This window comes from Papaver somniferum, chromosome 3 (genome assembly GCF_003573695.1).
Source record: "Papaver somniferum cultivar HN1 chromosome 3, ASM357369v1, whole genome shotgun sequence".
NCBI classification, from domain to species: Eukaryota; Viridiplantae; Streptophyta; class Magnoliopsida; order Ranunculales; family Papaveraceae; genus Papaver; species Papaver somniferum.
In genome coordinates this window covers 77,310,044-77,334,060 of record NC_039360.1, presented here as the reverse complement: position 1 = coordinate 77,334,060, position 24,017 = coordinate 77,310,044, and the positions used below count along the sequence as shown (strand labels likewise).

Sequence of the window (24,017 nt, the reverse complement as noted above, 5' to 3'; positions counted from 1 at the left end):
GTTATGAGTGGTTATACTAAACACACATATTGGTAATCCAAAGATTTGCAATGAATAACAATACCAATAAGCCTAGCGATTTACCTTTCGATTCACAAAATAAGTTTATGAATTGTACTTCCTTTAAACGAATGTCAAAACATTGTTTCCTAGGACGAAATCTTCGCCCATACTCATACATAATCACAATAGCATTCATACGAATATGTCGATGTCTTATATACGAAGTTCAAAAGATAGATGTTATACTTCATATTATAATTCCTTAATACTACGTCTAACTACAGTATAATCATCTACAGCTTCACAGTTATGTTTTCAATATAACACGACTTGAAAGATACATTAGGAATGAAACAGTTCAAGTCAAAATATTAATTACTAACCTCAAGAGGAAGGATGATGTCGTCAATGTAACTCTATACTTCTTCGCATTCTTCAAGTCTTCGAGGAATACTTGTAAGTCTCATATCGTAATAACTTTCTAGCTAACCTATACGAAGTTGACTCTAGTAAATAATCAAGCGATTCTTTAAATGAGTTTTGATTCACTAAAATATGACAACCAAACTTGACATACCAACGCTTAGTGGGTTCTACCGAGCTATGCTCTAACAAACAGCCAACCAGATAGATCTAGCATAAGAACAATTCAAAAATAAGTAATCACCAGACTATATTGGATGATTGCATAAACTACAGTGCACCTCAATATCATATTTATATCTTGAAATCTTATCTCTAGTTAGAATTATATCTTTTATACATTTACAGCTGATAAATAGTTTAACTTTATGAAGCAATTTAATTTTCCAAAGAGATTTCCAAACCTGAGTAGAAACTGGTGGAATCACTGCATAAGAGTTAGGCATTCTTGTCAAAACATTATAAACACTTTTAACAGAGAATTGGCCTTTCCTATCTGGTAACCAAATGAGGGTATCATCTCCAATCACATGCACATTCATTGCTAAGATTTTACTAGCAGTTTTAGATGAGAACAAATAGTGAATTAAATTAACATTCCAAATTCTAGTGCCATCAATAAAAATATCAGAAATGGAAACATAAGACACTGAATTCACCAAACGTTCAGCAGGAATAGGAGGATGATCTAAACCAATAATCCAACAGTCAAGCCAAATTTGAGTTTTAGTACCACACCTAACAACCCCAAAACTATTCTTTTTAATGATATCTACGCATCTATAAATACCCCTTCAGATCCAAGGACAACTCTTATTGAGTTTCTCAAGATGAAGTATACTACAGTTTTTGAAGTACTTGACACTTAATATCTGCACCCACAATTCATATGATCAGTAATAATCTTTCAAGCCAGTTTACATATAAGAGCAATGCTAAAGGTTTTAAAGTCTCTAAAACCTAGCTCTCCCAAATCCTTTGATTTGTTAATGATATCCCAAGAAATGAATTTAATACCTTTACTTGATTTTCTCTATAAAGAGTCAAGTTGATTAATCAAAGTATATGGAATTTTAAAACAACTCATTTGATAAGTGAGTAAAGAATTCAAAACAGACTTTATTAAGGTTGATCTTCCAGCTTGATTAAGGGTAGTACTGACATAATTATTGCCTAGCTTTAAAGGACTGCACAATTGGGTCAAAAGATTTTAACTTGGAATATCCTAATAAGAACAGAGGTGGACCTAGATATTTCTCAGAATTAGTGATAATGGTCATATTTAAAGCTTCAGCAAGAGCATCACAAGCTTTAGGACTGAGATTATTACTAAAGTACACACAAGACTTATCAAAATTAAGCATCTGACCAGACAGTTTCCCAACATCCTGCAAAATCTGTAAACTATTATCAATATGCTGCATATTATCTTGACCAAAAATCAAGATATCATCTGCAAAAAACAAGTGAGTGATAAGAGGAGCTTTCCTAGAAGTTTTGACACCTATAATAGTTTTGTTAGTTTCAGCAACTAACAAAGATCTAGAAAGATACTCCATTGCAAGTATAAACAAATAAAGGGATAAAGGATACCCATGTCTGATTCCCCTAGTTGGTTCAAATTGTCTACAGGGGGAGCCGTTAAGCAAAACACTGATACTTGTAGTAGAAACACAATGCATTACTAGGTTAAAAAATTTCTTGCTAAAACCAAATTTTTCTAAGACTTTATTTAAAAAAATTCATTCCAATCTGTCAAAAGCTTTTGGCATATCAAGTTTAAGAGCCATTGTACCATTGAAACCTTCCTTTTGTTCATAGAATGTAACACTTCATGGGCAATAATAATATTGTCATGAATTGCTCTTCTTGGTATAAAAGATGCCTGATAGGGAGAAATTAACTTCTTAAGTAATGGTCTTATTCTATTAGCTAGAATTTTAGACACAATCTTATAAAAAGCATTACAGAGACCGATTGGTCTAAACTCAGATGGAATTTTAGGACTTTTACACTTAAGTATTATTGAAATATAAGTCTTATTCAGACTCTTAGGCATATGGCCACTCTGAAAAAATATTTTAACAACATCAAAAATATCTTTACCAACTAGATGCCATTGAGTTTGATAAAAACTTGCTTTGAAATCCATCAGGACCAGGTGAACTCCAAGCAGGCATATTTTTAACAACATTCTCCATTTCAATATCTGTAGGAACATCATGCAATATAACATTATTATCTTCAGAGAGAATTCACGGTATAACATCAAAATCATCATCAGATAAAATAATATTGGAAGTACTTGCAGCGGTACTAAAATGACTAATAAGAAGATTACTTATATCATTCCTATCCCTATACCAATTACCATTAGCATTACAAAATACACTAATATTATTAGTATGTTTTATTTTATTGGCCATAATATGAAAATATCTAGTATTATTGTCCAGTTCTAAACCAGATTTATCTCTAGATTTTTCTATATAGAATTCAGTTTGAATTTTATACCAATTCTCTAAGTCACTAACCATAACTTTAACTCTAGCATGCTGATTATTAGAGTTTGGTTTATTCTGGACAGTTTTTAGCATATTTTTCAAGTGTTTTATATTCTTTTGAATGTCATCAAACTCTAACCTATTCCATTGAGATAAAGTAATTCTAGCACTATGTTATTTTTGTTTCAACTTATGAGTAGGACTACATGTTATCCACGTTGCATGAGAGCTGAAGTTTCTCCTTAAAATTATTTTTCCCTATCCATGTCCCGAAAAACTTGAAAGGTCTCCATAAAGACTTAGAAATATGGTCAGTTATAAGCAAAACAAGACAATGATCAGAAGCAGTGAAATTCAGATGCAAAATTTTAGCATTTTAAAAATTAAGAGACCAATCATTGTTACTAAGAGCCATATCCAATCTAGCTTTTTTAGTTCCAGTTCCATAAGAATTGCTAGTCCAAGTATAATCCTTTCCTTCATAACCAATATCCATTAGGCCAGCCTCATTAAGTTTATATTGAACCTATCTATCTGAAGTATTATTATTACTATCTAAATGGAAATTCAAGTCTCCTATTACCAACCAAGGTTGTTGAACATCTTTACTTAACTCAGACAAGAAATTCCATTGAGTTTTCTTAGGATCTATATAGGTTAAGCCATACATAAAAGAGAATAGAACTTTAGGCTTACTAGGATCCAGTTGAATAACAACATGAATAATATTGTTTTCACACCCAATAACTTCAATATCAATACCATCTTTCCACATCAGAATAAGACCTCATGCATATCCAACTCTATCAATACAAACATAATTAAGATAATGAACTGATTGGGATACTGAGATCATTCTTCTCTCATCAATCTTAGTTTCACAAAGGAATATACAATCAAGTTTTTGAGTTTTAATCAAATACTGAAATTGTTGCTTAGTAAAGTTATTAGCAATACCTTGCACATTCTGAGAAATGATCTTCATTTAAAAGAGAAAAAACTAAATTTAGACAAAAAAAGAAAAAAGATAATGATTTACCTTAACTCCTTTAGTGCTTCCATTTTGGTTATCCATTGTTGTGATTATGTTAGTTGCATGTGGATTCACAAATTTTTCAGTAGCACCATCTACATGTTCCAAAACATGAGGATCTGGAAAATCATTTCTCTGCCTTTTCCTAATTGTCTTTACTCACCACCAGCATTATCTTGATCAGTTCTAAACACAAAACTAGGACCTACAACATATCCATCCTTTGGAGGAGCAAACACATTCACTTTACCGATAGTCTTCTCAGAAAACTTATGAATTGGATCACCTCCTCTAGAAATAAAAATCTACTTTCTTTTTCTGTTTTGTACTTCGCCAAAGAAATGAGGCTTTGCATGAGCATTAACTAACAAGTCTGTAGCCGCATTACATGCTCTCTTTGTGTGATTAAGAATATAACAACTTGGACATATCTTATGAGGATGCTTCTCATAGAAGAACTTAATCCATCTTGTTGACTCAGCATTAGTAATAGCCATTACACCCCTCCTTAATGGAAAGTTAATATAATCTTGAACACAAGATTCCGCAGGAACACCTCCAACTGGCACTCCATCTTCTGGCTCAATTCCTAAAACTTCATCCATTATCCTTCTTATCTTAGTAATATCTTTAACATTCATATGTTCAGGTAGAATCTTCTTTATTTGGATCCAAAGCATTGCTTACTCCAATCCAGTTCTTGATAAATCATACCAGAATTATAAAAAAAATCTCATATTAATAAGATAACCATTAATACTCCAAGGCCGAGTATCAAAAACTTTCTTCTGAGTGTCTTGATCCCTAAAGCGAAATTCCATAATATTGTCTTCTAATTCAAAAACTTTAAGATTACCTTCAGGAATGAAATCCCATGTTCTTTTCCACCATCTTCAAACCTTTTTTTCCTTCAATTGTTATTTTTCCGATGAGCCTAATCTCTTCCTCTTAATCAGTTTTCTCTTCAATAACATCAGATTGATGATAAACAACCCCCTTGATATCACCCAAATTCAACGCCGCTTGCATAAACTTAGAAGCCAATTCAGATATACTTTTCTTACCTTCCACAGCCATAGCATGAATCAAAATAGGTTTATGAAAATTATGAGTTGTATAATTGAGATTGAAATCTGTATTTTGAGTTAAACTCTTATAGGAGAACAACCCTAGGAAAATAAGGGATTGAGTTGAATTTTGAAAGATATTCATCCGAGTACCTTGTGATTGGAAGAATATAATTAACTGATTATTTTCTTTGAAAAGGTAATATGCTTTAGAAAGGGAAACTAGATAGTTGTGTCTGCTTTCAATTATTACGAGAAAAATTAACGAAATCAGTTTGTAAAGGGTTTTTGAATTTTAAATTCCATCAGAATGCGGTACTTTCTAACCCAATGAATCGTTTTTGCGAATAGGCAGAGAAACTTTCAGATGAACTAACTTGACAACTTGTGATAACACAAAAGCTGCAAAAAGCATCATAACAACTTTTGCAAACGCCTGAATCACAACTGCAATGTAAACACCATTTGGGATAACACTAAATGCAAACACATTTGGAGTAAAAAGATTAGAAAATCATAGTTTTAGAGAAACAAAATAATCGAACAGATTAATTCAGGTAAAAAATAAAAGTTGAGCTAGTAAATCATGAACGAGATAAACAAAGAAATAAACAGCTTTGAACTCTAAAACATGAATAAAGATTGAAATCAATTTAAAGATGATGACAAATTGAAACTGAGTTAACTCAGTATTTTTTTTCGCCCGATCCTCAGAGCCTATCGAAGTCATCAAATTTGTCTTATTGTTGGAGATTGTTCGGCCGGATGTTTCTTGATGCGCCTTCTTATGTTTTCTTAGATCACATAAGCTACTTGGGTCTTAAATTGTCAGATTAATTTTTGGATATATACATTTCCCAAAAAAAGATGTTATTCTTCATGATGGAAGATATCATTTAGCCTCCCTGCCAAAGCCTTGATTGTTTGGAGTATAAATGTCTGGAGGAAATAAATCAGTTGATAGGTAAATTATGTATAAAATGTATAACAAGAAATTGAAAAGTAACGGTAGGGATTTAAGAACACTGTTGATTTTGTTTAGATTTCAATATGCGAATTTATTATTTGTTTCCTCTGTTTATTAGGAAATTTTTTCTTATGAATATCATAGTGATAGGATCAAGTGCACGATGAAATGTTTTAAGACGATCATTTTATACTCGGGCTTGGTTCAAGAAGTTAAAATGAAACGGAAGCTTCCAAGACTTTTTTTTTTTTGAAAAAAAGGTTATCTTAAAAAATATAATTTTTACAATATATATATATATTATTTTTTTTGCAAACTAAATATATCATATTCACAAAACTAAAGTTTTCCTGATTAACAAAATCAACTTCTTCTCATCTTTAGGTCTGACTCTAAAAGTTTGACTGTTTCTTTCATTCCAGATGTGCCGAGGGATAGCATACATCATATTCCACCTAATCTTCTTGTTCCTTATAGAGAGAACATTATATCTCCAGGCCTCAAAGTGTCCCAATATATCGAAAGAACCAACCTAAGAAATCCTAAGCTTGAATAAAATAAGACCAAATATGAAAAGTATAAGAGCAATGCAAGAAGATGTGATATGCAGATTCATCCCGCTCTTTTGCAAAACACACACAACATATCTTAAACCTCATCTCCTCTATATTTTAGCATATCTGAAGTGGGATGAATTATGAAAGTTCGCCCATAACATAAAGCTTACTTTAGCAGGAACATAATGCTTCACAGAATAGCCATTTTTGATATGAAACTTCAAATGATTATGTGAAAAAGTCGTAGACTTGAGTATATTCTTCCAGATACCAATGCCCTAATCTTTTGAATTATCATTGGGAACCACCTCAAAAGTAAAGAGAATAAGCAGTAACTTTCTAATTCATCCTTATCTGCATTGATAAACAGATGAGTATAATCTGCAAACTTTAAGTGTTAAATGCTTAAACCCTCACGAGATATTTGAAAACAATGCATCTGACTTCATCTCACAACATCGTCCACCAACTTAGACAAAACCTCCGCTACCAACTAAAACAGAAAAGGTGAATCACCCTGTCTTAACCCCTTTGAAGGTTTAAACTTCTCAGTGGAACATCCATTCACCAACACATAGATATTAGAAGTGAAACACTCTATTTCATCCATGAAATCCACTTATCACCAAAGCCATGCTTCTTCAGAATACACTAAAGAGTTTTTCATTTTGATATTATAAAATGATTTTTTCATGTCTATCTTACAGAGAACACCGGGCTTCTTTTCTTTCATTCTACTATTTATACATTCACTCGCTATTAAAACACCATCTAAAATTTATCTATCTTTAAGGCCCCTTGAAATTCAGAAACAAGCTTGTGCATTATAGTTTTTAATCTGTTAGCTAACACCTTATGCAACACCCTGTAAGCACTTCCTAGCAGACTCAAAGGTATAAAATCCTAAGGAGAGCATGTAGCTTCTTTCTTAGCAATCAAAGACAGAAAAGAGCAATTGAGTCTCCAATCCAACAAACTATACCTGAAAACTTCTTTCATAAGATTCATAAAATATTTCTTTGTGATGTCCCAACAATATCTGAAATACTCCATAGAAAAGCCATCTGGCCCAGGAGATTTTTTAGACCCAAAATGTTTAATTACCTCAAACACTTCTTCTTCACTAAAAATTCTCTCCACCGAACTCTCATCTTCTTCATCAATACTTGGAAATTGGAGATTATCCAAAGTAAAGGACACATCATTTTCTTCATTGAACAGATTTGCATAAAATTCCCTCATCTCCATCTTAATTATGTCTTGGTCAAAACAATCCACTCCATCTACTTCTAATTTTATAATAATATTTTTCTTCCTTCTCCCACTAGCTACTTTATGAAAATAAGATGTACTTGATTCCTCTATTTGAATTCATCCTGTTTAGCTCTTGAATGTCACTTTTTAGCCTCCATCACCCCAATACTTCCCAACTCAATAACACACCTCATTCTCACTTAAAAATTTACATCAGATAACTTTCTTCCTTCCCCAACAAATCAATCTTCCCAGCTAACTCCTTTTTCTTTTCTTCTTTATCCCACCAAACTCTTCCAAACTCCACATCCTGAGAAAAAACTTAAATTTTTTAATTTCTTGAAGAAAATGAAACTAGATTGACCATGGAATTCCATAATGCCCCACCACTCAGAAACCTTTTTCACAAAATCTTTGTAGAAAAGCCAACTATATTCAATTCTAAAATAAGATTTACTTTGAATATTTGGATTAGTGACAAGTAAAATGCGTTTGTGGTCATAAATTACCCTTGTTAGAGCTATCTGAACAAATCCATTAAACAAATTATCTAAGTCCACACTTAGAAGAAATTTGTCTAACTGGCAAAGAAGGGAATCTGAATGCATATCAGACGAAGTAAAGGATCCACCTACTAATGAAAAATTCAACATTTCCTAATATGGTATTAGCTCTATACTCACCTATATTATTTTTCTCGTGATCAGGATATCATAAAGGATTATGGTTTCAATTTAAAGGTGAGAATCGTAATTCTGCGAGTTTTATTGATAATTTTCCGTTCTTTTTGTGTTATGGTACCAGTAGTGTTAACACCAATCAAGTGAGAAATTGTCGCATACCTAAAGAATGGCGTAAATTTAATTCTTATCGCTTTAACAATCTCCAGAAAATTCCACCAAAAGTTATAATATTGTGTGGCATGGTATGGATGCAAAATGCGCGTTCCGCTAGCCGATCGGTCCCATAAATGACCCGTTACAAAGTGCTAGACGGTTTCTATCAGCAGTCTCTGAAATGACATGCGAATGATATTGAGGCAATTTTTTCATACAAATGTATCCATATGCACACTTGTAAACTAATATTCCGTCGACCCTAAAGTTGATGAAAATTGAAGATTTGTTTGATGTTATGTTGGTACCATGAATGTCTGTATATTTCTTTTATTTTGAGTTTTGTTTATTCTAATTACTTATGTTGTAAATATGGGTTCCTGAAGAAATCCATGAGACATTTTTGATCCCGGAAGCGTCCCAACATAAAATTTATGGTTTCCTGTAGTAATCCAGATATTATGCGTTTCAGCAGTAATCCATAAAATACGGACTCCGGAAGTGGTCGACGAGAATATTTGGATTCAAGAGTGCCCATATTTTTTTTAGTAATAACCCGCTTTTACTAAATGCTTTTGTTAATAACTTTAGTATTTTTCTCTCTTTTCTCTCTGGTAAATAATATGGTTCCAGAAGTAATCTATCCAGTATTGATATAGGCGACAGAGTTATGTGTCTCAAAGACAACGGAACAACAAAAACAAATATTTTGAACCACTAGTAATTTAATAATCTTGAAGAGGTTTTTGGAAATGTGAAATACCATTTTAGGTTCGAATAGTATGATCGACGGCTCCGGAAGAGCGTGTATCACTCTGGTGGTATAATAGTCATTATTATTGACGCCTTATATTATTACGGTTTCCTGAAGAATCTGTTGAGTTTAAAAATATCTGGTATTACCACCATGAGATGATAAATGAGCATTTTTTTTGAAGTATTTATAAATTCATTCATTTTGTGCCATAAACCCACATTATAAAGAAGCTTCCGGCTTTCTTTCATGCGGTGTGCCATATGAGGATTCGAACAGTCGAATCTCACATTCTCACTAACCAGAAAGTTTAATGATCTGGAAATATTATTGCTTAGGCATGTTTGATTTGGACACCCAAGTTCTACAAAGATGAGTAAAACAAAATGCTCATAGACATCCTTTACAGAACCTGAAGATTTTGTTAAATAAGGAGGTTTTATATTGTCCGTTCCTTAAGACTTTTGTCTCTTTAAGTGGCATTAACAATGGCACTACGGTAACTCATTGAAACACCAGCATTCCTACAGAGTATTTATGGTGGCATTTGTTAGGCTTATTCACCCTGCATGATGGATATTTTTCAATACTTTATTTTATTGATAGAAGCATTTACTAGATGGTATTTTGTTTATATTAAAACATGTAATATTGTGTTTGCCAAATGTTTGTGCAAATATTGTGGTTGCCTATCCATTTTGGACTTTCAAATTAAGCCATTTATCTTGGTTTGCCTTTAGTTGGTGTTATGTCGAGCACTGAATAACATATGTGCGTACTCAACACGGTATAGTTGAGTTATTTGTTTAAACATCTTTAGTTGATTTCTCGACCAATTGTTTACCATCAATATTATTTTGGATGCAACCTTACATTTCATATTTACGTGTTTGGTATATGGAGTCACCTAACTATACACGTTGGTTTCGGTTCATAAGACATTTTAAACCCTTAACTGGTAATGTATTATTTTAGGTGAGACTGTATGCTCACCGTTAGGGGAGGAAGTAATTTGTTATGTCTCATCTTTTGCGATCCTGCAGTTGTTTTTGGGTACTTTTGTTTGGTTTAGGTAAAATCCATAAACTTTCATGAGTAGAATTGTCTTTGAAAATCGGACAAAATTATGATGCCGGAAGTTTCCAGAAATGAGATGGTAATGTTACTGCGATAAAGAAAACTAATATTTCACCAGTACTTGGCATGGAAACCCACCATAATATATTGGGGTGAGTTTAAGGTTGATAACCTTTAAGGCTCTCCCACTTTAGTCAGAGGGAGAAAAGGCATCATAAGAGAATGGTGCAAATTATGATAACCTAAAATATTTTTCCCTCCTTAACCAGTGGGAGAAAGATTGTCACCTGAAGATGGCACATTGTGTCGACAGACTTAAGGTTTCTCTTAACCAATATCGACAACAATATAAATTATCTAATAAATATTTTATCCTGATCATAGAAATTTTGGCTGCTACTAGAATTGGCTTGAAACATCTCAGTTTGTTTCTCTCATACCAAGATATCAGATGTAATTTAGGTATTTAAGATTTCTCATGATAAAAACACATAACTGCAGCAGCTCTTGGAAAATATTATTAGTCACTTACTTGAGGATGCAGACACGTAAGGTTGTCTCAGCATGTTAAATCATACATCTTGCAGTGACCAAGTCATTAGTTAAGAAAAGCTTGAAGCGAGAATGACTTCTTTATTTATGCCTCATAAAAGAATCCGATCACTTTTATAATATGTAGTGCTCTTGAAGAGACTCTGCATAGTTCTCGTGGAGACTATCAGAATGTGATCCACATTCTCTAAGTTAATGCCTCTTATTTAAGATGGGGAGATAATAAACCCCTGAAGTGGTGTTGGTACCAGTTTGTGATTATTATTATTTTTTGAATGTGCATGCACTAAAGAAATGAGCGAGATCTATGATTGTCGACTATTTATTTACAATTATGGTTATGTACCCCTTTGCAGAGGAATACATTGACATGGTGATTGGTAGGCATATAATACAATCCTTTCAAACTAAGCTAGAGATTTGGAATCTATCGAAAGGCGTAAAAGTTCGCATCCAACTCACACCGCAAAAAATGGGGAAGCCCCAATGTTACAGGTCGGTGTTTGAGATGAAGCGCATAGAGATTAATATAATCGCTTTAAATGCGATCAGAAGATTTCCTGCTGAACCCAGAATTGTATTCCCATAATATTAATGCACTTTAGCGTGGTAGTCCTTCAAGAACTCACATTGCATCATGTTATGACCTATGTTGCACGGACATGCCTAGAAAGATTCTGTAACCGTGTCGAACACGACATTTTCCGACACGCGATGGACACGTGTCCTGTAGAAATCGAAATTGGACACTTTGCGGATACTAATTAAACACTTTCGAACACACCATAAATGATTAATTTTGATTTGGAAAATCAAAATAAACTAAATGTGAGGCTAATTTATTCTCCTTTTAGTCAAATCCGAGCATTATCTGTGAAAAACTTGATTTTAATGGTGTGTAATACACATATTGTGTCCCCGTAACCAGTTTTTTTGAGATTTGACGTGTCCCGTAACCGTGTCCTATGTCAGTGTCTGTGCAACATAGGTTGTGAATGGTGTTCGGTGATTATATTTGACTCCCTGAAGGATTCTAGTTTTAACTCAGGTAGTGAATTACTTCAGGCTTGAATTTTAGTCATAATCACCACTTCGAAGAGGAGAACTTTGTGAACAATCCTTTTTGTGTGTTTTAAGTTATTAATGAAAACAAACTAAAATCTGGACGAATTAATTATACCATCTTTGGCTTCTTGAAAAGCCCCTTAATAGTGCTAGTATCCACGCTTGAGCTAAAGTATGAGATGTCGATGAAATTAACATATTTTAAAATATTTTTTCGGCATGAAGTTCGAGGACATGCTAGCATAAAAATTTGCTTGTATAGACTAGAGTATCCAGTTTTTGATACTCGTGATATTTATTGTGCTACTAAAATTAACATCATTATTATCTGCTACGTACATAGCGATAATCTATGGTTCAGAAGTACCATATACGAATATAATGCGTGCACTATCTTGCTGTTTTAACTTTTGTTTTGCAGGTTACAATTCTAAAGAATAAAATTGGTTCAACGGCCTTATACTGTTATGCCTGAAGTTAAAGAGGAAAACTATAACTGGAGTGCAATGCGAAGTGTACAATGGCGATTGTGCACCCTGTACAAAACCTGGCGGTCAATCCTCCATAAACCGGGAATAGTAAAACAGTTTTGTAAAAACCGTTTAATATTTGCACCACCAACCGCTTTAAGAAAATCATGCTTCAGGGGGAGTAAACTCGTAGAAACTTTCATTGAACTTGGATGCACTGTACTTTTTTTCCTTAACCAAGATTTTGTCCCAGAAGGTTTTTCTTGTCAAGGTTTTAACGAGGCAGCATATGCGTGTCTAGCACCATTATTGGGCGACGTCCGTTGTACTCTTTTCCGTTGGTCTGGTTTTGTCTTATATGGTTTTCCAGACGAGGTGTTTAACGAGGCAACATGCTTATCAACGTCGACATTATTATGATTTTTAGACGCCCAGATTTTGTCCCAAACGGTTTTCCTGGTGCAGGCGTTTAAGTTTTGTCCCTAGTGATTTTTCTGAGGCAATGTTGATGGAGAGGGAGTATTATAAAGACACGTCAATCTTTGGGTGGCCCACCATTTACCGCCAAGAATAACCCACACTTGTTTCCGTTACTAGTTTTTTTAAATTAGATTATGATAAGTTATCACTAGGGACAATTATATTTTCCCTGTTGGTGGCATGAAGATACTCGTGTCATTTGACCGATCATGCAATCATATAGGTAGGTCTGTACGTCTTCATTTGCAAGAAGAAAATCACGTTCTCTTCTTGTCCATCTTTTCTTTTCATTTTCTTTAACTTGTATTATACTGACAATTCTAGCTTGGTGAATCGATACAAATACTCATTGTTGTATTCGAATATGAGTTAAAGAGAGTCGGTAATAACACAAGAAGAATTGTTTTATTACAAGGTTTCACAATGAAGAGAGGTGGTACATAGAAACAGATATGTGCAACTCAAGCACCTTAAACAGGTCCTGTTCTTATTGCATAATCCAAATCGGCAATCAAATCATTAACGTCCTCAATTCCTACAGATATACGCACAAGATCTTCTGTCAAACCCCTCGATTCACGAACTGCAGCGGGTATGCTTGCATGGGACATGAAGCAGGGCATGCTTATAAGTGACTTCACACTTCCTGCATAACACAGTGGGAAAAAAGGAAATTTTAAATCAACAATAGTATTTCTGGGTTTATCAGTCATGCTTAACTTCAAAAGAATAGTAATTACTGTTTCCTGTCACTTATATATTTTGAAGCAGGAAGGATGATTACCAAAACTGACGGTAATGTTGAAGTACTTGGTTGCTTCCACAATGTGTTTTGAGAGTGCTACGGATCCCGTCAAAAAGCTCAGCACAGAACCGGCTCCCTTTGCCTGATGGTGGAGCACAAGAAAAACAGGAGTTTTTCAACTTTCATAGTAAAACGTACATAAACACTAGGTGAAGCTTATGATATCAAATCTCATCAAGCCCGCTTTAATTATACATATCTTTATCAGCGTGCTAAATTCTGTCATTATATAAGATAAAAAAAAAAGTGTGGTAGTGTCTATCACTAATCGGGAAAGCAAAAGATTTACAGATCGCTGTGCGACGTCAGAAGCTAAACATTTGATTGGCAAAATATTAAAGTTACAGGAGTCATGATCAATACCTGAGAATAGTGCAAAGAGCTTCCAGGATGGCCAGAAAGACCAGCATAGTTAACTTTTTTCACTCGAGAATTTGAAAACAGATATTCAGCTATCTTTTGGGCATTTTCCTGGGAAAAAATGATGAAACTCTCCAATTACAACACGAGGCAGAAACTTAAACTGAAAACAAACATCAGCTGACTAATTACACACCTGCTGCCTCTCAACACGTAAAGACATGGTTTTAATGCCCCGCAAGCAAATCCAACAGTCAAACGGAGCTAATGCAGCTCCCTCTGCATTTTGTAAGAAGGCTATTTGCTTCGCCAAGCTGGTGAATGGGCATACCACAGTAAACATGCAGTTCAGTACTTTAGCCATGAAATATGTAAAGCGCGTAGCCACAAATGTATAATAGTCACTAGAAATATAACCAGCAAAGAATAAGCGAGGATAGTTTTGATAAGACACTTACGCGTAAGTTCTATAATCATGAGATTTTACTTGGACATCTACAACTTATTCAATAGTGACACAGTGTCTAGTCAATAAATTAGTTAGAACTTAAGTACCTAGTAATCCAGATTGACAAGAAAACATACAAAAGACGATCAAGTATGTATTTTTTTTAAATACTATATGTCGTCTATCAAAGAAAGCAAAAGATATGGATGCGAAAAATTCACTCAATAAAACCTCATTTCTTGATTATGATACATGCAGTCAAAAGCTTATTGCGGAAGCTGCATACCTTTCTCCCTTGACAGCAAGGACTCCTGCCATGACGTCTGCATGCCCAGATATAAATTTGGTAGCTGAGTGCATTACAATGTCTGCAACGATGAAAATTAATTAGTAGGAGCCTAAACTTGTAATATTACAGCCGGATATACATGCAATTACCTGCTCCAAGTTCCAATGGTTGTGACAATACAGGAGACATTATACTGTTATCCACCAGCACTAGAGCACCATTATCATGAGCAATCTCAGCAATTTTCTGAAAATGAAAATAAACAATATAAAAGGCAGCTATTTTTGAGTAGAAAAAAAAATAACATTCACTTCTTTTTTCAATTATAACAAGACATTTTCAGGAAATCGATTAAATTAAAAACACATCTCTGGAACAGGTATGTGATGCCCACTTTGTCCTCGGAAATGATGCAATTAGACATTGTGAAAGATATCCCTCCTCTTTAAGCAAGATAACTAAACCTCCCGATCTCATTCAAGTTTGCATGTTACATAAGTGGAACTGGTAAATTGGCTCCGATGAAACGCAGAATCATTCTCATGAAAAGAACTGGTAAGTTGGCTCTTATTTGGTGAAAGCTGAAGGGAAACTAGGCAACTTAGTGAGTTCTGTTAAGTTTTCGTAAACGTGTTGAGCATTATGGTTATCCTTGCCTTTACCAGGGGCCTATACATGACATCCTAGGCACAAGTCGTACCTCTAGATACTTTGTCTTTGGATTGTAGCTTCTGTCCCTTTTGTCATTTTTTTGACCTGTTGACTACTCAAACCATTCCCAAAGCCATGTCTAAAAGTATCGTGAGTTTAACATGTTTAAACTAGACTCAGTTAGGTTCTGGAGTGAGAGAAAGTCCATGCAGTTAAGTAGCATTGGGCCTACCAAATGGTGGTGTTAAAGCAGCAAACAGGCTTGATTAAAGGAATAAAAAGACAAAAGAGGAAGCATCAACAAAACAACAACACCTTGCAAAATAAATCAAAACACGCGAGTTAAATTGTAAGAATCAGCAAAATTACTCTTCTTAGTCATAACATTTCATAAAACTAATATGACACTATTTGATAACAGAAATTTTCAATTTCTTACACGTATATCACAGATCTGAAGGCGAGGGTTAGTTGGACTCTCCAACCACACTAGCTTTGTCAACGGACCAATAGAAGAAGCAACCTCATTCAAATCAGACATATTAACACGCCTGCACATTGAAACTAGCATTCTCAAAACTTCGTGACATTTTATCAAATATAAAATAAAATTCGCTATATTCGCTAAAAAAAACAAGAAGAGAAAGTGAACTAACTTCACAACTACTCCTTTTCCTGGAAGTACATGTGAAAGCAACCGATCTGAACCACCATATATGTCATCTCCGGCAACGATTTCCTGACCTGTATTTGAAAGATTTCCCCGATCACTATATACTTGGACGTGGCAAATGCAAACTATTACCGAATTAGACAATTGGGATGTGTGGGTAAAAACCAGTTTCAACAAGATGGGTCACAGTAGCCAAAGCCGCCATTCCAGTTGTAAAGCAAAATGCACGGTCTGCCCTATCAAGCTTAGCCAGAAGCCTGATCATGTACAAACACAAAAAAGTTATATAAGTAGGCTTGTGAATTGCCAAGAACAAATCAGCAATTCAAAGTTCAACATATTTATAGCCATGACTCGTAATTGACAAAGAAATAATTAATCGCACCTTTCCAGTACATCTCGAGTAGGATTTCCACTTCTAGTATAGTCATAAAGGCCATTTTCTGTTCCAGAAGGCTGTATTACGATGTAACATGAATAGACAAAAGTAGTTGAATACAAAAGTATATGATTTGAGATTGTTATACCAGATGGAATAGACACAGACATGAATACCTTGGACGCAGTTATGTTTCCAGAGTGTGAGTGTCTGTTTGAGTCCATACCTGCTTAAAGGTAGCCGTTTGATAAAGAGGTGTACTGGAGGCACCATAAGGATCAAAAGGATTCTCAAAGTTCAATAAAATTGTTGAAACACTTGGTTCCTTATTCGAGTCCATTCCTGCAGTCAACCAACAACTAACATGATGAGCAAATAAATAAACTCCTCAAACACCCAAATGCATAACTAAAACTGGACCAACCATTTAAGCTTTCGGGGACACCATCTACCAAAACAGATGGTCTAATATCCATATCTCTATCAATAGAGCAACGCAATTCAAATTTCTTAGGTAAAACTGATGGAGACACCTTCCTGCTCAACGCAAACCTCCCCAAATGAACTCCACGTGACAAGCCCTAAAAGGCATTTAAATGAAAAAAATCAAGATAAGAAACAGAGGACAGTAAGCTTGTCAACTCGTGTTATGATAAGAAATAGCGAGAGCAAAGTTCTACCTGGTGATTGAGGTTAGAAGAAAGAGAGCAGAACGAAGGATTGAAAGTGGAAGTAACCATTGATAGAAGTTGAAATGCAAGAGAAATCTATGGTTTCTCTTCAAGCGTCACATAAATACAATTCCACCAGTGTTGGAGAAGACCCTTTTCAGCTCTTCAAAATTTCTTTGATAAATTGTAGCTAGGCAGGCTAATTGGAGAGCACCAAAAGTTCGACACTAGTCCAGGTTCCTATAACTACATCAGATTTTGTAATGTAAGCATTAAATTGTAAATTTGAGAGCATGGAAAGACAAAATGAAAAAGGAAACAGCTTTGTGAAAAGATGGTAACATGAATTGCTGAAGTTTGTGAGAAATGTTAATAAAGATGTAAACTTGGCAATCACTAATGGGTTTTAATCAAAACCCTTGAGGTAAATTATGGTTTTTAGTTACCTCAGCATAGCAAGATACAAATTAGCATCAACAGAAGAAGACAATAAAGAGAGAAAGAAGGAGAGATGTACCTGCTGTGGATATGAATGATACGATTGTGCAAGTTTCAAAGCGAAGAAGACCCGAGCTTCCTTCCTTTATGATCTTCTACCCCCAAATGTGGAAGGTTTTCGATTCACTACCACCTACTAAATTTGGGAGTAGTATAGTATTATTTCTGAAAACCCTAGACCCCTGTCTATTTTTTAATTTTAACTAATTTGTTTCCAGACAGCTAAGAGTTACACCGATTTGGACCTACCGTCTTCTGTAGTGGTGACACTGGTGAGTTGTACCCCAGTCTCTCTTTGCGAGCCGAGCTTGAGAGCATAAGTCCAAGTTCCAACCCGAACCAATCAGTATGGCATAAAGTGTTACGACTTACGACCAATAAGTCCATGAAGCCCCTACATGAAAGCACCCGTTGCAGTATCCGAAGCGCTGACTTATAGCAGACAACTCGCTTGTAGCGGACAATTCCAAAATGATCCCCTTTGTTTGCCTTATCATGTATGCGCTTTCCTTGTTAATTCAAAAATGAAAGCGTTATCTCCTCCAAAAATCTCAATAATTCATCATCTGCTAAAGCAATGGAGTCCTTGACCAGAACAAAAGCTCAACCAACCGTCTTCTTCATCCTCAGTCTCCTCATTATTTTCAAACTCGTAACCACCGTCGATTCAGGTATTCTAACATTAATCACTTCACCAAAATTATAGTTTAATACGTTAAGATGCTATCGATTATTCATGTTCATTTTTTACTTTTGCAGCTCAAATAGAAGATGATAAGATGTATACTAATATCTCAAGGAAGTTGCTGGGTCGAGTATCAGAAAAAAAGTATTCAATCCGTTCACCAGATTCAAATATGTTCCACCGCGACCATGCTCCTCCTCCTCCTTTTGATATTTGATTTTATCAAGAGGACGGATCCATTGACAGGGTCATATTTGACAGTATCTAACAGGGTCTTTGAGCCGTTGGATCAGATCAAACTGATGGTTTTGATTTGTATTATTGCACCATGTTTTCCCTTGATAGTGATACAACAAGATGTGATTCTGTTGGGACATTCAGTCTTCATTTGCAACTCTTTTCATCATTCCAGTACAAGTAAATTTGATTTATTTTCCCTCTTGTAAATCAGTACTTATCAGATATTTTTATTTTATTATGGGAAGGATTATGTGTTTTCATTTGTTAAAGTATAAAGTTGATTTTAATGAACTACGAGAGTAACCACTGGTGGAACCAACACAGGTCACAGGCCTGTCTCTTGCTTGCAGAAAGAAGGTTTTCATGTCTTATAGTTTATTGCAAAACATATCCCCAAGGACCCATAACACTGAGAAGTGGAGCTAATCTATAACACAAATTACATTACCAGGAGCACCAAAATAAATTGTTGCAGCCGTTGAGATAACCATGAAATGAGAGAACTTTGTATAGCAATTTTTCAAGAAAATAAAACTATGTAATAGAGATAGTGACAGAGAAGTCACTTACAGTGCTCTAAGTCCATATTTTATCCTTCTCTTTTTTATAATTTATTTTTCGAATTCAAGTTTCAAGGTCTATTTTTATGAACCGGGTTTTAAAAATTAATTACACCCTAAAATAAGATGCTTACCACCCATCGGACCGAGTTCAGTTATGTGCACACTCCTCTAAATTAATTGACATCACTCTACTATCCTCCATGAATCTTAACCCTTATTATATCGCTCTTTAAATTAAATCAACGGTGAAGATTGAAATATTACGTGCATTCTCATTTAGGAATGTGCACAAAATCAGACTATTCCATCGGACCACACCAAATAAATATGAATAACTCTGATTCACTATCACGAACCTCCTGTGACTCTGGTCAACAGGTTTGTTCTCCTAGTCAGTAAAATATGGTCCTTGTAGCGGGGCAGAACTACCTTATGACTAGCGAAAAAAACATTTTTCTATAGCTCTTTTTTGGTTGGGCTATAATAGATATGTGAATTTTACGCTTAGGCCAGGCCTAAAAAAGGCTCAAGAGTCAAGCCCACCCTATAGCCAATGTCTAATTCCGCCACTGCTTGTAGCAGTTTACAAGTGTTTGACTGTTTAATTGTTTATCAGGAACACTTGGAAACTGCAAACAATTCCACTTGACGACCGATTTAGATTTCAGTTTTTTGAGTCTAATTTTGATGTCGACTCTTTTTTCTCATCCACAAATTCATGTTGATCTTTTTTCATTCGTCAACGAAAGTGTGAAGTATCGTTCGCTGACTTACTGCAGATAATTCCAGTACTTGTAGCAGATAAGTCCACGACGAACCCCGTTGTTTGATTTATTATGCATGGGCTTTCGTTATTAAGTCGAAAATTGAAAGCGTTATCCTCTCTTATTCTCAAAGAGAAAAGAAAGCTAGATTGTTGTTCTCTAGCTACCTATCGAAAATTAATCCTAAACTTTTACCTTTTTTCCTTCCCAACTATTAAGTATTCCTAGTATTTTTCTCCTTTCTGTGCTCTGCCCATCTACATCTACTTTACCCTACTAATCCAGTGAACGGAACCTAAAAAAATTGGCCCATATGATTTGATTTTGTTGATTCATAAGCAAGTGGCCGCATAGTTTGAGATAAAAAACTTTTGAAATACTGGAAGCAAAATCGAGGTTTCTGAATTAGATATTTCATGATGATTTTGATGAAGAAAGGTACAAATATAATTACCAAAAAAAATATTTTAGAAAAGCAATTACATTTTATCGATCGAAAAAGAAAAGAAGCAAATCGAAAAGACGAGGGTACCCAAATGCATCACAATCTTTTTCTTTCAACCTATAAGTCCAATACCAAGTGTGATCGTCTATGGAAAAAATCGAGACAATACAACAACTAGGTATGCACTTGATAATAGTTATCATCTGAAACCGATTTACTATAGGATCAATATCAAGTGATTAGCATTAACGTACAAGTGTAATTTACTTTATTATAATAAGACAATTATAATGCGGAAGTAAATGTAAATAACGCACATAAGATTTTGTTAATGATGAAACCGCAAATGCAGAAAAACCCCTGGACCTAGTCCAGAGTTGAATACTCTCAGAATTAAGTCGTTATACAAAGAACATAAGCCAACTTCGTATAGTTGAGACCAAGTAAACTACCCATAGTTACTTAGTTTCCTCAGTATTCCTGCGTCTTCGAACTTTTGGTCACGCACGTGAATCTCAAGACAGAAACCACTATCTCAAGTTGCTTTACCCAGTAAAGTCTTATGTAGTACCTAACTCCTTTCGATCGTATTCCAAACAGTAAAGGAATAAATCTTTTTGGTAACCACTTCAATTATCTTTAGAATAAACGATATGTTGAGTAGTCGACAAAGGCTCTTCCGTTTAATCTAATAAACTCCTTTGTGGGGTAAGATCAATCCAAATCAGTAACTTAGGTTCAGATTCACAACTATCAGATTCGGATACTGAAGAATACCACCAACTGATAGTTGTCGATCTATACAACCTTCTGATCAAATCTATCAAAAGATAAACCGGATCTAAGTCGGATCCCAGCCGATCAATATGCGTACAAAAAATTCACAAGATACGAAAACTAATTAGAAAATTCATCTTCGTCCTCAACTATTCGATTAACCTTTAAAGTACCTGCACACAAAAACTTGAATCCTCTTGTAATCAATCACGCACAGAACAGAGTCTGTTAACAATGGATTGTCACAAGATGTCTTAAAATATAACAACAGTTCTAAAGATCTCGTCGATATTTTGATCTAGTTCTAGTGACCCTTATGTCAGAAGAGAAGGCTCTCAAGAATAATCAAACTAGATGCAACCAAAGTTTCAACCACCGTTAGTCAATCAAATCAATAATTTAAAACTAAAATAACAATGCAATTATATAGTATATATCCCACCAACGGTACTCGTAGAGCTTCTTTATCCCACAGAAGTCTTTTAAACGAGCGGTCGTAAGAGATATCACCTAATTAGGGTACTTCCCTCACCGGATAGACGGCTCCACCAGAAACAACACGAATGAAGTTTGCCTAGCTCCTAGGATAGTTTGCAAGAAATACAAACTCATATATTTAATACCAAGGTTGTTTGGACAACAAGGAAATTCCAAAACCGAAAGATTCTCAAGATATGCAATAAGTACTAATTTCGGTTTTCCTATTTCCAATTAATGTCAAACAATATTTCCGAAATCTCTCATAGAAAATTCCTACTATTAGTTTAGCACATTAAATAATAATCCTTTTCTAGAGTATATGCTTTAATTGCTGGTAATTAAAACATATAAAATCGAAAATCATAATTAAATGCTTTTCAATATTTCGGTTTGGGATCACCTTGAGCATCAAGGAATATCTTTGAACAATTAATGATAAGAGTTAAACACGTGTTCAAATAATGTCGACATCTAGAAGTTTCCTATCTTAGCAAACCCTAATTCCAAACTCACACACAACATAAAGAAATATGTGAAAATTGGAATCTCGGTTTTGCTCTTAGGACCGGTTCTACCATGACTCCCAAACTAAGTGAGGACCGGTTATACCATGAATCCTAATATAGTTTATGACCTGTTATACCCTGCTTCCCAATACAAGGTAGGATAGGTTGTACCATGTCACTAGATATAGGTTATGACCGGTTATACCTTGTCTCCTAATACCAGTTAGGATCGGTTATACCTTGTGACACAGTATAGGCTATGACCGGTTCTACCTTGATTCTCAACATAAGTTAAGATTGGTTCTAACTTGTCATCTTGCATTGATCATCCAAATAATCTTCAATGAAAACCGGACGAACGCACTTAGTGATTTCCCTTTCGATTATGAAACAAGTTCATACATCTACTTCCTTAAAGAAATGTAACACTACATATTTTTCAGGATAAAATCACACCTATATTCCACATATAATCAAGTAACTAAAATACATGATTATGTTGATATCGTATTTACGAAGTTCAAAAGATAAGCATTATACTTCGTAATTCAATATAAAACTATGACCAAGTCTAATCACTAGAGTGTTATAAATATAGCTTCGCATGTTATGTTTTCAACATAAAGCGACTTGAAAGATACGTTAGGAATGGAAATAAGTCAAGTCAGTATTACTAACCTCAAGTTGAAGGATGATGTCTTCGTTGCAGTCGTTATTTCTTCACATTCTTCAGGTCTTCAGAGTAATACTTGTAAGTCACAACATTCATATACTTTCTATTCTAACCTAAAAGAAGATGACTCTAGTAATTAATCAAGCGACTCTAGATGAGTTTTAATACTAAAATATGACAACCAAACTTAACATACTAACGCTTGGTGGGTTCAACCGAGCTATGCTCTAACACAAATACATCCAAATATGAGTTCACAATAAAGAAGATCACTGAGAGTGTGGCCAACAGTTAAGATATATTGTATCATTCTTTTCTTTCAATTGCGAATATTGATGATTGGATTATGAACAAATCCTCAGTAATGCTACCACGAAATTCAGCTAGCAATGAGATCGTGTACACAACACAATAATAATTTCTGTAAACCTGAGATTATGTTTGCTTTTGTAAGATCAATATACGGTTTCAGGTAAAAAATCTTTGTTGTGGTTAAAAGCTGAATCAAGCTCGAATTCTAGAACTTCTGGTCCCACCATAGAAGATTAATACCAATAAAAAAAATCTTTTGAGAGAATTTAGACCAATAGGAAATAAGATTGCTTTTATTAATACCTTAACTAATAAATCTTACCTCACGGTTAAAAATAAATAAAAACATATTATCTTCATTTTGTGGGTTAAAAGAATCTAAAAATAATATGTAGAAATCTAAAGATCTTAAAAATAATATAAAAGTGTAGAAAAAATCTTACTTCACGATTAAAAATTATATTAACTTATTATCTTAGTAGGGCTTATATTTAGGGGAAAAAATAGGAAGTTTTTCATGGGCAAAAAAAAAATCTCTTGGGTAAAAAAAAAAAAATACTTCACGGGTAAAAGAAAAAGTATCATGAATATAAAAGAATAGTTCACGGGTAAAAAAAATATATCTTTCTTTTACGGATTAAAAAAAATAAAATAAAAAAGGAAGTTCTTCATGGGCAAAAATAAAATATATCTTGAATTAAAAAAAAAACCTTCAAGTCAAATATATCATATATCTTGAGTTAAAGAAAAATGCTT

At 34.3% G+C, this 24,017-nt stretch overlaps 1 protein-coding gene across 2 annotated transcripts; it reads right to left on the bottom strand.

Annotated features, from left to right (window-relative positions):
• Positions 1 to 13,371: 13,371 nt before the first annotated feature.
• LOC113356566 (cystathionine beta-lyase, chloroplastic-like) lies at positions 13,372 to 18,002 on the bottom strand. Of its 2 annotated transcripts, none has more exons than XM_026599736.1 (14): positions 17,836 to 18,002; positions 17,328 to 17,564; positions 17,072 to 17,228; positions 16,874 to 16,989; positions 16,654 to 16,724; positions 16,434 to 16,525; positions 16,252 to 16,339; positions 16,035 to 16,146; positions 15,094 to 15,190; positions 14,942 to 15,023; positions 14,404 to 14,521; positions 14,211 to 14,318; positions 13,827 to 13,929; positions 13,372 to 13,688 (listed from the first exon to the last, which is right to left on the bottom strand). In XM_026599736.1, the coding sequence occupies exons 2-14, from the start codon at positions 17,385 to 17,387 to the stop codon at positions 13,513 to 13,515; spliced, it is 1,380 nt and encodes a 459-aa protein (XP_026455521.1). In that variant the 5' UTR covers positions 17,388 to 17,564; positions 17,836 to 18,002; the 3' UTR covers positions 13,372 to 13,512. The 2 variants fall into 2 exon arrangements, with proteins under 2 accessions (XP_026455521.1, XP_026455522.1); XM_026599737.1 differs by having other exon boundaries at positions 17,328 to 17,558.
• Positions 18,003 to 24,017: the final 6,015 nt, after the last annotated feature.